Source organism: Quercus robur, chromosome 12, assembly GCF_932294415.1.
Source record: "Quercus robur chromosome 12, dhQueRobu3.1, whole genome shotgun sequence".
Taxonomy (NCBI): domain Eukaryota; kingdom Viridiplantae; phylum Streptophyta; class Magnoliopsida; order Fagales; family Fagaceae; genus Quercus; species Quercus robur.
In genome coordinates this window covers 40,922,005-40,939,451 of record NC_065545.1, presented here as the reverse complement: position 1 = coordinate 40,939,451, position 17,447 = coordinate 40,922,005, and the positions used below count along the sequence as shown (strand labels likewise).

Sequence of the window (17,447 nt, the reverse complement as noted above, 5' to 3'; positions counted from 1 at the left end):
TTGATTTCTTGAAAGTAAAGTATCATACAAAAAAAAAAAAAAAAGATAAATCACTTTACAGTTCATAATCTAAATACTAATTACTATCTTAAATATTTATAATTCACTTAATAATGTAAAATTTACAAATGAAAAAAAAAAAAAAAAAAACCTAATACTTGATTTCTTGAAAGTAAAGTGCCATATAAAAAGAAAAAGAAAAACATAAATATTTCCACAATCCACACTTTAAATAATAATAACTATCGTAAATATTTATAATTCACTTAATAATATAAAATTTACAAAAGAAAAAAAAAAGTGAAAAAAACAATTTACCTTATACTTGATTTCTTGAAAGTAAAGTACCATACAAAAAGAAAAAGAAAAGGAAAAAGATAAAAATAAATCACTCCACGGTCCACACTCCAAATACTAATTACTGTCTTAAATACTTATAATCCACTTAATAATATACAATTTACAAAAGAAAAAAAAAAGTGAAAAAAAAAAATTTACCCAATACTTGATTTCTTGAAAGTAAAGTACCATATAAAAAGAAAAAGAAAAAAAAAGAAGAAAAATCATTCCACAATCTACACTTTAAATACTAATAACTATCTTAAATATTTATAATCCACTAGTAATATAAAATTTACAAAAAAAAAAAAAAAATTACCCAATACTTGATTTCTTGAAAGTAAAGTACCATATAAAAAGAAAAAAAAAAAAAAAAAAAGATAAAGTAAAATCCTTCCACAATCTACACTCTAAATACTAATAACTATCTTAAATATTTATAATTCACTTAATAATATAAATTTTACAAAAAAAAAGAAAAAGTGAAAAGAATTTACCCAATACTTGATTTCTTGAAAGTAAAGTACCATATAAAAAAATAAAATTGAAAAGAGGCATAGAAAACAGACATTTTACATTATACATTGAAATATAAACGCTAATTCTATTTGTAATTTCTCATGCTGACCATTGGGAAGATATGGTAATGGGGATGATGATGTAGGAGACGGCCAAAGCTGTGCATTATTTCTTCGAAAACACTAGCGAGTAGAGTACACCTAAAGGTCCTACGTTCCCTTACTATAAAGCCACAAGCATATTTTAGTTTATGCTTTACCACAGCAATCTGATGCAAATCATGCAGTTAACAAAATAAAAGTATTGATACTGGTGGCATAAAGAAGGTAAGCCCTCTATTCAAGTCAGTTTGAATTGAAAAAGAAAAATCAGAAACGCATATCACAACATTGTCATATTGACAGGTAAATGCATGATCAGGGTTTCAAATTCAAAGCCTCAAAGTTATAAGGTTGGATGTGGCATGTACAACAAAAGCCAGAAGCTGAACCAGAAAAAGTATGTATGTTCCAGAGGATCTAAATGTATCTACCGACAACTTACCAGGCGGAACAATATCAAAATAACATCAGAGCCCACTTCATTAAATTTCTATGTTGTCCAATACAGGGGGCAAGAATGTACTTACAGAAAAAGTATATATTATAGAAGAAAATCACTGAATTCCTTGAATTAACGACAACAAAAAATGATACAAATGCAGTACCTTGATAAGTGAACCTACACTATCTTTAAGTGGAACCATATGTATGATTCCTTGGAAAATAAGAGAATGAATCATCTTGGAATATAAGTCCACCTCAAAATTGTGTTGTTCCTCACTAAACATCTCCTACAAACAATTATAATCATTGTTACATCAGAGTGTTGAATGGTCAGTCTGCGTTTTCAATCAGTACAAAAAGCAGTCTTCTTATCTCTGAGAATCACAATATTGGGGAAAGTCACATTGGCAAGGATCAGCTCTAACCTGAAAAAGTAAAAGTAATGAATTAAACCAGGAGAAAATGGGAAAAAGAAAGAAAAATCAGAAGCGCTGAACTTCCATAACAGATTAGTGAAGCACTTAACTATAAACACAGTATGGCCAAGAACAAGTTGAAAATATTTTACGAAAATCATAACTTCCATATGTTTTGCAGCACTCCCAAAGAATTCTATTATTTTTTGATAAATGACCTTAATCTGACCAGCCGGTATAGTTCACAATTCACATTAATTTTTCAGGCATTCTTTTCCCCAATGTGAGTTATGAAATCCACTACATGGGAAAGCAACAAATTCTGAATTATGAAAAAAGCATTGCATATGCAAACCTGATTCAATCATTCATTGTTTTTCATGGAAAAACAAGATATCGGGAGCCCTTCACTTCAGACATTTAGGTTAGAGTTTTGAAAAATGAAGAGATTAGAGAGAAAAAAAAGAGGGTCAAAACTAAAAAATGAACCACATCTCCAGACTAATGATATTATTGGGCCCAAACAGTTCAAAATCCAATGTATGGTAAACCTAGGTTGTACATCCCGTTAATTTAAAAAAGAGAAGATCAATATAGTGCAGTCTGTGGTTCAATGTGCTGCAAAATGAAAAATCCACTGTAATCCCCCAAATCATTTGGATTTTTCAGTTGTGTGGATTTGGACTATTATGTGGATGTGTACTGTGTTGCACATACTGAGCGTATACTAGGTTGATCCCGGATATATAAGTGATTGTGGAGAACTCTAATAATGACTAGTCTTTTGGAGTAAAGTGCAAATGTGGCTAGGGTTTCCTCAGGTCATGACACAGCAATCTGAGTCTCAACTAAGCACGAACTAAATTGAATTGTACATACTGTTAACTTATATAAATGCTCCCCCTGTTTTAGCATGTAATATCTCTGATTTGTTAATACAATGAGGGTCAGGTCCAATGACGAATAATCAGTCTTTCTAGACAAACCATAATATCTGCAGAGAACAGTTTAGCATGGTACACTTATTTACCATTTCCCAGGTCCTCCAAGAAACAGCAAAATAACCACCCTGCAGAAAGAAGAGGGGGGGGGGGGGGGGGGGGGGGGGTTTTCCTTGTAATTAACTTATAAGATTGACCGACCACAAGTGGTCATAGTTCTGTAAGTCGCTAGATTTCACTGTGTGGTGCAACATAGACCACACCTTCCCTATGAAAGGCAATAACTATTTTGTATTTCAAATAGTTTTATGGGTGCTTACCATGCATGTTGTTGAAGTATGTAGTTAAATGATTAAATTTACCATATCCCAATAGCTTAAACTTTTAGGACAATCGGTAATTTTACATGATATCAGAACAAGAGGTCTTGGGTTCAAACCTTGTCTCCTCCACCTGTTAGGCCTCACCTATTAAAAGGGAGTTTAGCCCAAATGTGGGGGGGGGGGGGGGGGGGGGGAGTGTTAGAATTATGCGGTTAAATGATTAACTTTACCCTATCCCAATAGCTTAAGCTTTTGGGACAATTTGTAATTTAACACAAGCTATTTTATTCCTAAAAGCAGTATTGAGTTGATCATCTTTGCAATGTAATAAAACAAAAGACTTGCTCGTTTATAAAAAGAAGAAAAATAGAAACAATCTTTAACAGTTCTATTGCATTTGAAATGTTTCTCAAATTGTTCTTCATTTTACCAAGGAAAAAAAAACCACAGAGTAGACAGAGAATCATATAGAGCCATGCTGTCAGGGAAGAAGACAGTCACTCTATATCTTCTGCTAGAACACATAAGTCATTTTCTTTAATTTATCTGTCATATCATTCTCAGAAAGTCCACAAAGATGGCATAGATGATCAAACAATTAAAATTTACAGACTGGGGAAATAGTGGGCTCTAAGTTCTCTGAATGTTTACCACGAGGGACCAACTTAACTATCCATGCTAGAGTATAGACAGTATTCCATGCACATATAGAATTTATTGCTGCTATATAAAGGTCACTTCATCTGGTAGTGAACAATAAAAAACGAAAATCCCACACACCTTACGGAAAGTGAAAGACACCCTCCTTGAAGCCCTTCTGATCACACTGTCCTTTACCAAATCAATCTGTAAAACAATATTGTTGACCTATGCCTTCAGTGATGAGAATAACAACGCTAAAGCACAGAAAAGAGAGAGGAGAGGGGAAATGTTTTTTACTCTAATGGCTAATCATAAAACAAGCAACTACATATAAATTTAACAGAAACCAGAAACATGTAAGAACTTACCATGTATTTACAATCAAATTAAGAAGCACAAAGCAAGCAAATAATAATTATCCATTACACTTTACGATAGAAGCTCTAAAACATATTGCTCCATTAATATAACCCAAAACATACATCACACTAAGTTTTGATTTTTTTCTCCTGAATTTTTCTTTTTTTTGGGATAAGTAACATAATTTCTCCTGAAAATTTAATTGTTACAAGTGGGGGAGGGGGATTCAAACCTTGGTTCTCCTTTATAAAGGGGACCAAGCTATGCCATTGAACTACAAGACTCTTGGCAAAGTTTTGAAATTAATCTTTCCTAAATGTGCCTAGGATTTAGACTCTCTAACCTATAAACTTGGATAAGGGACAGAATGCTGTGATTGGAAGGTTCTAGATAAAACACTTTTTGCATGTTTTTCTAGTCTTCCAACAACTTCTCAGAATGTAAGCATATATATGTCCAATTATCATAATAGTTCACATTATTAATGCAGCATGCAAATACTTTTCAAATTACAATTTACACTTTCTTTATAGTAACTTCTGTTCACTTTGAACATCAGATCAGTATAGAACAAGTGAATTATCCAACGATAATATATTTATATATTAAAATAAAAAAGGATCCAACGATAACATAATGTACCTTGTGGTGTGGAATGTAATGATGCCAAGCATAACGTGCTTCCCCAGATAATAGGAGCATGGACCGAGGGGGAAGGTAAATAGCCCTCCTTAAGAAATTTGAGCCATTTTCAGGAGTTTGCGTTTTTGTATTGTTATTAAGCCAATCACCATCTGTGTATCTCCTGAACTCCATTATGCAAGGCCCTGCCAATGAAAGGCTGAATATAAATCCCTCAAATGCAGAATGGGTATCTATATGTGGGGACAAGCCAACCCCAGGTGGGTACTCATTAACCTGTAACATAATCACTGATCTTCAGTCTTAAATATGAAACAAGAATGCAAGAACATATCATCTTAAAACAAACTAGAGCCACTATATAGTACTCAAGTATTAATACATAACAGCTACATTCCTACACTGACAAAATGCAGCCAACACAAGATATACATTGTCAATTTACAGACTATTATTTTAAATAGTTTATGTACAGAAAAATTTACCACATACCGTCAGTTGGTCCAAAACTATACTTGCAGCATTGTCAAGGTCTGGAAAGAGTGAGATCTTTTCAAGAATGGGGGAAACAAATGATGGAAGTTCACCTAAGTGCTGTCTTGTATTGACATTCCTTGTCTGTATCACCAAAAGAGAGGGGGAAACAAAAGAAAAAGGAAAAAAGAAGGAAAAGGCAGAATGCTAAGTGAGTATTTCACACACCTACCCTAATTTAAAATTAAAAAAAAAAAAAAACTTATGGTTAATAGTCCTTAGAGTTAAATGACAGGAAATGTTAAAAAAAAAAAATGCTATTTCGATTAGAAGAGAACAAGAAAAGAATACCAAATAAAAATATTATTTTGAATAAAAAAAATTTTGCACAACATTCTGTACAGCCTTTACAATTGCTTCTATCCCATTTACCAAAATTCAGATGAGTACAAGGCCAATATTTATGGTATCCAAGTAAAAAATACCAGAGATATGAGATTTCCCATAAATGCCCAGAGAAAATACATCCATGCCACAAACACTAAACTCCAAATGTAGACCAATCTGGTATTTCCATACCAACAATCTTCTATCTATTCTTCAGTCATTTAAACATGATTTCCTTACTTTAAAATCCTTTTAAAACCAACATACGTTCCTTAAGTCCTTAGTGGCTATCACATAACATTTCTTATAATTCATTTATAAAATAAATTTGAAAGATATCAAGAAGCCATGTAATCGGGCATGTGCAACAACTACCAAGCATTACCACAGTTTTTTTGTTGATAAAAGCATTACCACATATTGGCAAAAGAAGGTTGTAAAGGCTTAATAGTTATCCACAGTATTTGGATTCTAAAAAATGTTTTTAAATTTTTTATTTTATTTTTTTTTATAGATAAATTCTGAAAAATGATATATGCATACAAGTATGTCAGTCGCTTCAACAAAGCCCAGAACACTCAGGATAGTTGAGAAACATATATTATAAGTCCTTCACCTTGGGTGGCAGAATCTGGAAAAAGTAAAGATACATAAAAATGAAGTTTGGGACAAGGTATATAAGGATATGGGAAGCATTTGAAGAAAGGTCATCAAATATAATCATAAAAATGCAAATTAGTTCTTATTGTGTGTTTGTTTGTTCGTGTCTGCGTAAGTGGCAGGAGCAGGCAGGTTATTATTAATCATATGACATACTTCATAGCAAAACTCATAGCCATAATGCTGAACCCTTCTTTTGGCAAGACTTTTCCAAGGCCTTTCATCAATGGATGCAAGCAATTCCTGAAAAACCAGAAAATAACATACAGAATATAGTAAAGGTGAAAACTTTCAAGCAACATTTAACTCAAAGGATTCAAAACTTAATATCAAAAGGCTAAATAAAGCATGGGCAAAATACAGAAGACAATAATTCCTAACCTCCTCTTCTTTAGTGCTGACAAAGTCATGCAATAAGTAAAGCCCTGAAATGTTCAAATCAGAATCCACCAAAGACACTGGAACTGAGTCATTGATCTGATCCTGAAGAGATGCAATCTTATCAATTTATAGAAGACATAAAACAACTAGATAATAAAGATTACAAGTCCCATTGAATTATGAACATATCTACTTCAGTTTCTGAAAGTACTTTAAACAGCTCACAATAAATAAAATTTGCTCTCACTATTTGTCAAATTTGAATCAGGGATTCAAATAACAATCAAGCCATGGCAAACAAATTTGCACAGTCTGGGTTGAGAAAACATCAGCTATCACATCTAAGACCATAGTTTTAGTATGAATTGACAAATTATGTTACTAATTCATGACAAGCACCAAAGTAAACAATGCAAAGCTTACAGAAAGCGTGAGCTCAAGCATTTAGAACTTGACATCTAGTACCGGTGCAGTAGGTTGTAGTACTGAATACCGAATGTGCAAAGTGCGGCCTCCAAGCTCAGGACAAGGGTGTCCATCCAATGCTTCCAAGGCAGCTCTGGCAGTACTCTCATCACAATAAGAAACGATAACACGTGCACCACTCTCATCAGCTGCAAAGACTCCATTCACTTCCCCAAAGGCAGCAAACACTGATGCAATGGTGTCATGAGAAAGCCCTACTGCTGGCCCACAGTTGGCCACAAAAAGGTTGGGACTCAACTTGCCTTGCATATCCACACCCTTCGGCCGCCCAAATCTTGGCAACCCCATTATTGATAGTTTATCTCAACTTCTAGTCTGGGAATCAGCCTCTCCAATAAACCCGCTAAGGATGCCTTCCAATCACCTCTCCCTGCAAAAATAGGAGCTTTGTGATCTGGGTATGACCTTTTTTTCTAATCCAATTACAAAGTCACTTTGTTAAAGGTATTTGCATATTTTTAAAGTTAACAGACAATTAATCTTGTAGCACAATTGGATAACAACTTTGCCTTAAGACTAATGAATTCGCTCTAACTAATCATCCAAAAAACATAGTAACCGTATAAATTAAAAATCTTTAAATGGTAGAATTTTATACAAAGATCAACAATATATTAAATGAACCCAATTCAGCAAATCCAAAAATATAATTAATTGATACGGTATTTAACAAAATTAATCAGTAAATCCAATTATCAAACAGTTTATGAAGCAAAACTTTCACGCAAGGAACATATATTACTTCCATTAAAAAAAAAAAACACACACACAATTGATGGGAACACAACGTACAAATTTATCGAGGGAGAGAGCTTACTTTGTGATTAGTGAAGCGGGAAATTGTGAGAAACGAAAATATTTCCAGGCGAGCGAGGGCTCTTGTATTTATAGTATGAGGAGTCAGGTTTTTAATTTTGGCAAAAATAACTGGGCCGGGCTCATAAGACTCCAATACAAAGTTTAGTTTTTTTGTTTTTATTTTTATTTTTTAAAAATGATTAGGGGCAATAATAATAATAATAATAATTATTATTATTATTATTGGGAGGAATTAGCAGGAGATCATGAGGAATCTGTAGGAGCAATAACTAGTGTCCAAATCTTGTCGAAAGAGAGTTTGGAATGACAGAAATCATGAAGAATCTCTTTTTCCAAAACATCATCATGGGACAGTAGTGTGAAATAATAGTAGGAATTATTATTATTATTATTATTATTTTGTTGAGAAGAATGATTAGAGGTAATTAGTGTGACTTTCCCAATTATAACAGTAGCACTCTAACGGCTCTCAAACTAAGTCATTGCATACACTCTAATTGCTTTCGAGTTAGACCAATGTTGTGTATGCAATATAGAGGTACAAGGAGTACTAGGTAAGGGGGAAACACGAATCCATAACAAAAGTTGTGTTGGCCCAAGTTCCTTACCACTAAACCACCAAATTAATTAGTGACTCTGAATTCCAATACAAAGTTACCGGCAAACTTTCATACCGAATTAATTAATAAAATAAAACACATTCTTAAATATTGGGTTGTATGTTTCAAAATTTCTATTTAATTTCTTTTTCATCTACTTCCGTTAGTATATGAATTCATATTATTTTTTTCTACCAAAAATCATGCATTTTACAATATTATAAAGTTTTTTTTAAATAGTTATAACATGCTGCTGATCTCGCGGCTCGAATCATTTCTCCCTAAAACCCTCCAAACACTTCGTGTAAAGAGATGCTAATTAAGCTAGAATGCTCTTAATCAGTATCATTGATATGGTATTTCATGAAATAATTAAATATGAACGACACTTAATAGTTTGATTATTAATAAAATTGGATGGCAGGACCAATATGAAAAGTTACCAAACATAAAAGGCCAAAATATAAATTCTGAAACTTATTTGAATTAAACTAATTAATGTCTTAGCTTGATAATGAAGAATAATCATTATGGAGTGAAAAAAAAATTAAAACATTTGTAAGCTTTAAGGTCAAATGTTTATCCAAGTAAAGTTTAACTCAAGTTTTTAAGGAAGATGATGCTATAGACACAACAAAAAATTACAACAATTTCGCAATATTTTCAAATTAGCATGTTACATTATTAAAAATATTAAAATTGAAAATTGTGGTAGACACTTATACGAGTTGATATATTAATTTAAGAATGTTGTGAATTTATTGACTATCCTACCAATGCACCATTGCTATAAGAAAACATTTACAATTCAATTTCTCTTTTCCTGTCTATCAAATTATAACATTTTTTTAAAACCAAAAATTAAGAGGGCTGGGCCGCCAGGATCAGTAGCTTATTAAATGATGCCAAACCTTGTAGAGTTTTAGGTTTAAAATCAATACAACTATTGTGGGATCCTCGTTATGCCACGCCCGACAGCACGCGCGTGCTACATCTCCTTCCGACAATTACACATAACCAATGTTCACACAGCGTCTAGCTATAACACCGAACCCAACAATCTTCTCAACAAGGTGCGCGTGCTATCCAATCGCGGCCACCTCCAAGAAGCGCTCTCAATATTCTACACCCAAACCCAAACCCAAGCCCAAAACCAGCAAACCTATGCGACTCTGTTCCATGCATGTGCTCGCCACAGAGGCCTCCATGAAGGCATATCTCTACACTATCACATGCTTTCCCACAACCCCACAAACCCTTTTGATCTCTTCGTTACCAACCATCTCATCAACATGTACTGCAAATTTGGATACGTAGACTATGCCCACCACCTGTTCGATGAAATGCCTCGCAGAAACCTTGTTTCTTGGACTGCTCTCATTTCCGGGTACGCGCAGCAAGGGAGAGCGGACGAGTGTTTTCTCTTGTTTTCGAGTATGTTGGTGGAGTATTATCCGAATGAGTTTGCAGTGGCAAGTGTGCTTAGTTCTTGCTTTGGTGAGCGTGGACGGCAAGTGCATGCGCTTGCGTTGAAACTGGCTTTGGATTCTTGTGTTTACGTTGCAAATGCTCTTATTACCATGTATAGTAAGAGTACTAGTTTTGGGTGTGTGTATAATGATGATAAGGATGAGGCTTGGAGTTTGTTCAAGACCATGCAGGTTCGCAACCTTGTTTCGTGGAATTCAATGGTGGCAGGGTTTCAAATTTGTGGGCTTGGGACCCAAGCTATGAATCTTTTTACGCAAATGCACCGTGAGGGAACTGGTTTTGATCGTGCCACTCTTCTCAGTGTCCTTTCTTCCTTGTATGGAAGTGAAAGCAGTGGCAATATACAAGTTGATGATGTGACGAGTAGTAGTCTCAAGTTTTGCTTTCAGTTGCATTGTCTCACTATCAAAACTGGGCTTATCTCAGAAATTGAAATAACAACTGCATTGGTGAAGTCTTACTTTGATATTGGAGGAGATATTGGTAACTGTTATAGGATTTTTATGGAGACAAGTACTTCTCATCGAGATATTGTTTCATGGACTAGCATTATTACGGCACTTGCAGAACGTGACCCTGAAGAAGCTCTCTTCCTTTTCTGTCAGTTGCGTCGAGAGGACTTAATTCCAGATTGGTATACTTTCTCAATTGCCTTGAAAGCTTGTGCAGGCCTTGTGACTGAGCGGCATGCTATGGCAGTTCATTCTCAAGTTATTAAAGCTGGGTTTGAGGGTGACACTGTACTTGCAAATGCTCTGATCCATGCCTATGCTAGGTGTGGCAACATTGCTTTGACTAAGCAAGTTTTTGATGAAATGGAATTTCGTGATTTGGTTTCTTGGAACTCAATGCTAAAAGCGCATGCCTTGCATGGAAAAGCTAGAGAAGCATTGCAACTCTTTTGGCAAATGAATCTCCAACCTGATCCTACTACCTTTGTCGCTCTCCTCTCAGCTTGCAGCCATGCTGAACTTGTGGATGAAGGAATCATAATTTTTGACTCTATGGTTGGAAAATATGGTATTGTTCCTCAACTTGATCACTATGCCTGCATGGTTGACATTCTTGGGCGATCAGGGCGAGTTCTTGAGGCTGCAGAACTTATAAATAGAATGCCGATGAAGCCTGATTCTGTAGTTTGGAGCACACTCCTTGGATCATGTAGGAAGCATGGTAAGGCAAGTTTGGCAAAGTTAGCAGCAGATAAACTGAAAGAGTTGGAGCCAAGTAATTCATTAGGTTATGTACAAATGTCAAACATATATTCCTCCAGTGGTAATTTCAATAAAGCTGTCCTAATTAGGAATGAAATGATGGGATCTAGTGTGAGAAAGGAACCTGGATTAAGCTGGGTTGAGATTGGAAATCAGGTGCATGAATTTGCCTCTGGAGGCCGATGTCATCCAGAACGGGAGGTGATATTCAGGCAGCTCGAAGGATTTGTTGGGCAGTTAAAGGAGATAGGTTATGTACCCGAGACAAGCTTGGCATTGCATGACATAGAAGAGGAGCAGAAAGAGGAGCAACTGTATTGTCACAGTGAGAAGCTAGCTTTGGCATTTGCCGTAATTAATGAAAGAAGTTTGTGTTATGGTGGGAGAGTAATAAGAATTAATAAGAACATTCGAATTTGTGTGGATTGCCATAACTTCATGAAGTTAGCTTCAGATATGCTTAAAAAGGAGATTGTTGTAAGAGATGCAAACCGCTTTCATCATTTTAAAGGTGGGGTGTGCTCTTGCAATGACTATTGGTAGCAAACTAGCATCACTGACTCAAATTTATGTGGTTTGCACTTGTCTTTGGCTGCATGGTTCTTCTTTTTAGTAAGTAAAAGAAATGGGTGCAACACAAGGACTTTCCAAGAGGTCACCCATCCTAGTACTAATCTTTCCCAAGCATGCTTAACTACATGGTTCTGATGGGATGTGGTGCATTAGTACCAGTATCATTGATTCCAGCAGAAATGGATTGAAAAGATTCATGTTGAGTTTCTAAATGATAAAATTGGGTTTTTTGAGTGATTGGACCATTGTAAGACTCTTGTGGAGTTCAATCTATGCCTGGAGTAGACCATTCTATTTATGTGGTTCAGGGGACCAATTTTAAATAAATCACTTTTACTCTTACAGAATGAGTAACATGCCTCAATTCTAATGGAGCATTTGATCTATTATCTTGAAAGAAAGTCCCACATAATTTGACTGCCATAGAACCAGACTTGAGAGTGCCGGGGTGGGACCTTTTGCAGGGCCTTGAGAATTCAAGATTACCTAATTATATGGCAATGTAGCTCACTGAATGTATGATCTGGCTCTACTGTTGAATTAGCACTAATTATTCAGTTTGTTTTCAGATGCAAGGAGAGGAACTGCAATTGGATTTTAGAAGGGTATGTTCGAGTATATTTTACACAATAAACTAAATAAGCTGATGAAAATAAGCTCATATAAATACATACTAAACTATTTGCAGTTGTAAATGTTATTTATTTATTATATTATATAGAAATTCCTTTAAAATTGATTTCTAATGGGTTTCCTTCAAGAAAGGTTGTAAACGTTTACTTACTGTGTTATATGCAAGGCTCTTTTTCTCTCTTTAGGTAAACATTTATTATTATTTTGGTCAGGTTGAGAATCCTGTGGAAATTTCATTTGCTGGTCTTTGAAAACAAATTTGTTGCATTGAATGATTTCAGTCTGATTTTTCATTTGGTCTATATTTAGGCTCCTGTAACTGAATGATCATTTCTTTATCTGGGTCTCAAATAAGAAACTTATGGATTATGGTTCATAATTTTCTGTTTTCATTTAAGAACAAGTTGAACATAGAGATTTATATTTTGTATAGAATTATACTCCTGATTTTTGTATGTGAATCACATAAATAATCTTTATTTGTGTGTGAATCACATAGAATTATACTTCTTCATCCCCATATTGGAAGATTGCATCATCAATGAAGAGGAGCATGTTTGTTTATAGGGAATTGTTTTTTGCTACTCAGGATCATGTTCAGTTGATACACTTAGTTAATATTTACACAAAATTACAACAAAAGGGGGAAAAAGAGGCCACATCTCAATCAGTACAACATGTGTGAACTAAAATTGTTCAAATCTAATGGAAAGTGTGCATTAATTATTTAGATTGTCTCTATTTGCTCTGTTTCTCTCAGGGAAAGCTTCTTATTTTCCAATGTTTGGTTCTTCCTGGAAATTTTCACTAATGTGTATGCACCCTAGACTTCTAATTTATTGCTTCTTTCTATTTCATCTTAATATGCATGAATGCTGGTCCAAGATACGTTTCTTCCTTCTTTTCAATTCTTGAATAATACATGCTTAGGGTAGACTGTGAATGATAAAAACATATTACTAGGATGAACCATAGAAATAGAACACCCACCCTAATGTATGTTATGTGTGAGCCTTTGTGTCATTTGCCTAATTATTTACTTAAAAATATTATGTATGTTTAAGAGGGATCCTGCTTAGGGGGAACCCTTATTAGAACTAGGAAATACAAGTGGAGGGATTCAGATTTTTTTCCATTTGTTTGTTTTTGAGCAAGATCCACCTCTTGTTTTTGCGATTTTTTGAGCTTAAACTTGTTATCTAACATACCCAATTTTTATTTTTGGTGATTTTTGTAGCCTAAGCTTGTTTCCAAAGAGACCCACTTCATGATTTAGTGCCCAGATCTATTTGTTGAAGCTGGGTTATTGGTTTTCATTATAGATGTTTGGTAATGGGTTGTGTAATTCAAGCTTAGATCTTGGCCTAATCTTCCTCTAATATGAATTTGAGATTTAAATATAAGGTACCTATTTGGAAAAACTGTTACTTTTTCAGGGATGTTGGGTTTGTTTAATGGGACTTACAGAGATTTGTGAATGTGTGAGGGAGTCAATTAGATGGTGGGTCTATGTTTGTTTGGCTTTATAAAGTTGAAACATTGACTCTCGCCTTATAACAAAGTTTTATTGGACAGTTCTTTGATCAACTAATTTTTTAGTTTGCTTTCATATTGTGGTTCTCTTTTTCCTATTCCCACCACCATTGCCATGCGTTTGGAGAAGTTTCAAAGGGATTTTTTTTGGGATGGAATAGGAGATAAGTTTAAATTCCATCATGAACTGATACACTTGTTGGGGGGGGGGGGGGGGGTGTCTTGGGAATAAGAAGCTTAGTGTCTTTTAACCAATCTTTATAGGGCAAGTGGCTATGAGTTTTGCCACAGAGAATGGTGCTCTTTGGAGAAAATATGATAGTGAATGAGTTGTCTGGTGCTCGAAGGTAAGTAGGGGTCATACAGGTGTATGCCTCTGTAAGTATATTAGAATGGATTGGGGTCAGTTTTCCAGATTTATCAATTTTGAGGTTTGTAGTGGGACTAACATTTGGTTTTGGTGAGACTGGTGGTGTGGTGATGGGGCTTTCAAATATGCATTTCCAGATCAATACAGAATTGCTCAGAATAAGGAGGCTGTTGTGGTGGATTATTTGCTCTGGAATGCAAAAAACATCCATTGGGATATCACTTATATTCAAGCTATTCAAGATTGGGAGATGGATATGTTAATAGCTTTTCTTGATCTCCTCTATTTAACAAAAATCAAGAGGAATGCTGAAGATCAGATCTGCTGGAGGCCAACAAAGAGCAGATTATTTGAGGCAATATCCTTCTATAGAATGCTTTTTGCTGGAGGTGCACAATCTTTTCCTTGGAAATGTATTTGGAGGGTTAAAATCCCTCTAAATGTAGCTTTCTTTACATGGACAGCTGCTATGGAGAAAAGTCTCATGTTAGATAACTTATGTAGAAGAAATATAATTGTTTTGGCTATACGTGTAAGAAGGTTGAATAAACAATTAATCATTTGCTGATACATTGTGATTATGCTAGAGAATTATGATATCTTGAATTGCAGTGGGTTATACCAGAGTAGTTGATTTGTTGGCTTGTTGAAATGGGAGGTTTGCTAGACATTGTAATGGTGATATTTGGAATATGATCCCGTTGTGCATAACGTGGACTATTTGGAGAGAATGCAACAACAAGGCGTTTGAAGGATTTGAACGAACTATGAATGATCTTAAGATGATCTTTTTTGTTCCTTGTATGAGTCAATGGCTGCTTTAACTAGCCATTCTTTCTCTAATATGTTAGAGTTTCTTGATAGTTTTACTTTTTGTTGACTTTGATGCCATTCAAGTACACATCCTGTGTACTTGGTGGTGTCTTTCCTCTTTTAATAAACTTTACTTATTTGTCAAAAAGTCTTTATTAGTTAATTAAGTTATTTATATTTTCTTTTATTTCCTAGAGTTAAGGTTATTCTTGTAATTCAATAATTAGGCTTTCCTAAGTCAATTATAATCAGGGCTAACTCATATTAATATATATGAGCACGCTGCACACTATTGTATTCCAATAGAGACAATTTATAATTTGCTTGAGTAATAAAATTATTTGTTAGAGTTTTCTTCAATAGCATGAGCTGATTCTAGGCGATTGTAGGTGCAAATTCCTAGGTTATGCTTCCTTGTTTGCTGGCAATTCTAAGCAAGCCTATTCCAATGGAGATAGTTTTATAATTTGCTTCAGTAATAAAATTATTTGTTGGAGTTTTCTTCAATAGCTTGGTAATGATTCTAGGCGACCCTAGGTGCGAATTCCTAGGTTATTCTTCCTTGCATAATGATTTCTAGGTTATTTTATTTTTCATTTCTTTAATTTCCGAGTTGCATCAGTATGGTTTTGTCCAGCATTTGGGTGACTGTATTTGTGCATATTTTTCATTTCTTTAATGAGTGTTTTTTGCTACATTTGTTAAGTTATCTGATGTTACTATCTGGGGAACTTCATAGGTTTCGTAAGCTGTCAAGTATGAAAACATCTGATCTTGTGGTTAATTGGTGCAACTTATTCAAGATGTTCATTCTGGGGAGCGTGGGAATGATTTTACAGGCACTCCATGTCCCTGTTTTTGTAAAGCTTCTGGTAGGTTTTTTTGATAGTCAACAGTGAAAACTTTATTGAAAACAGAAACACTATTACAACTGGACTAGATGAGGTTGCTCTGATACGATAACCTCTTCGAAAACAGGAGCAGCCCCCATAACAAAACAGCCAAACAACATGTTACAGAGAGACCAAGACACTAGGACATGAGTTGTTTGATCCTCCAGTAGTTCAATTGAAACTCACATTCTTAGTCATGTTAGCTACCCTTAAGGTATCCTGAGATAGAACTGAGAATCTCCACTGATCTGCACTGCTGGGCTTGGTTAGAGCCTCCACACAAACCTTGGCGTCACTCTCAATAACTGCAGCGGCTATATTGCAGCGCACAATCTGATGCATTGACCAATTAATTGCCTCTGCTTCCTCTTGGACAGGGATATTGGTTTTCACTTGTTTAGTAAGGGCAAAAACCAATGTCCCTCTCCAATCTCTAGTGACAATTGCTATTCAGGACCATTTATGTCCAATGGCAACTTCGCATTTGACTTTGATGACTCCTTGCAGTGGCTTGGACCAAATAGAGGATCTGGTTGAGGCTGGACCTAAATGGTAGGTGTTTTCTGTCTGTCGCTATTATCTCTTTTATTGAGATTAATCTTTTGATAAGTGCTTAGTTAATTATCTGCTTGCTTTCTTTTTCATATTTTAATTTTGTTTTTATACATTTTTCTTCTACGATTACAAATTATATTAAGAGTACTCTATTTTCAGATTTTGTAATTGTTTCAATGAATTGTAAAATCCTTAAGACTTCTTTGGCAGACTGATGTTATCAAAGATTTCTGCTAGTTGAATGATCCTGAAGGTGTTAGACAGGAGCTTAGTCATTTGAAGTCTTTAAATCAAGATGGTGTTGTTGTAGGTTGTTGGTGGGGTATTGTTTAAATCAAGATGGTGTTGTTGTAGATTGTTGGTGGGGCATTGTTGAAGGCTGGAGTCACAGAAATACGTATGGTCTGGCTATAGGGAACTTCTTAGCATCATTCAAGAATTCAAGCTGAAGTTGCAGGCAGCCTCACAGGATTCAATTGAGATATATTGTAACTTCTATAGTGTAACTTTTGAGGTTGACCATTCATTGCAATTTTGGAAAGAAAGTGATAATCAAAATTTTGCCAAGTGCCAAAAAGCCCTATAGCTCAATTTGGTCCCTTCTATTAACTTACTAACAAAAAATGCATGTGGCACACGGCGTGAATAGCCAGCACATGTAAATCTAGTTATAGATTTTTAACTTATATATTTTATTTTTTTAAGTGAAAATGATGTTTTGGCTCCTTTATCAATTATGTAGCAGATTAATTAATTTATGTCAATTATCCAATTATGTGATCAAGGTTTTCAAAATTTAAATAACACAAACTAGCAAGTCACCATAACATAAAAATAGT

At 34.8% G+C, this 17,447-nt stretch overlaps 2 protein-coding genes and 1 pseudogene across 6 annotated transcripts; 1 reads left to right on the top strand and 2 right to left on the bottom strand.

Annotated features, from left to right (window-relative positions):
- Positions 1-1,413: 1,413 nt before the first annotated feature.
- Positions 1,414-8,043, bottom strand: LOC126709333 (alkylated DNA repair protein ALKBH8 homolog). 2 transcript variants are annotated; one of them, XM_050409536.1, is made up of 8 exons: positions 7,933-8,043; positions 7,095-7,485; positions 6,630-6,731; positions 6,405-6,491; positions 5,220-5,345; positions 4,728-5,003; positions 3,864-3,929; positions 1,414-1,828 (listed from the first exon to the last, which is right to left on the bottom strand). In XM_050409536.1, the coding sequence occupies exons 2-8, from the start codon at positions 7,401-7,403 to the stop codon at positions 1,772-1,774; spliced, it is 1,023 nt and encodes a 340-aa protein (XP_050265493.1). In that variant the 5' UTR covers positions 7,404-7,485; positions 7,933-8,043; the 3' UTR covers positions 1,414-1,771. The 2 variants fall into 2 exon arrangements, with proteins under 2 accessions (XP_050265493.1, XP_050265494.1); XM_050409537.1 differs by having other exon boundaries at positions 6,630-6,725.
- Positions 8,044-9,317: 1,274 nt separating this feature from the next.
- On the top strand, positions 9,318-17,185 carry LOC126709763 (pentatricopeptide repeat-containing protein At1g71420). 4 transcript variants are annotated; one of them, XM_050410102.1, is made up of 4 exons: positions 9,318-12,416; positions 15,900-16,032; positions 16,139-16,605; positions 16,819-17,185. In XM_050410102.1, exon 1 carries the CDS (start codon positions 9,496-9,498, stop codon positions 11,779-11,781), a length of 2,286 nt encoding a protein of 761 aa, XP_050266059.1. In that variant the 5' UTR covers positions 9,318-9,495; the 3' UTR covers positions 11,782-12,416; positions 15,900-16,032; positions 16,139-16,605; positions 16,819-17,185. The 4 variants fall into 4 exon arrangements, with proteins under 4 accessions (XP_050266059.1, XP_050266061.1, XP_050266060.1 ...); XM_050410104.1 differs by having other exon boundaries at positions 15,900-16,605; positions 16,963-17,185; XM_050410103.1 differs by having other exon boundaries at positions 15,900-16,605; positions 16,919-17,185.
- Positions 11,865-11,983, bottom strand: LOC126710648 (5S ribosomal RNA; annotated as a pseudogene).
- Positions 17,186-17,447: the final 262 nt, after the last annotated feature.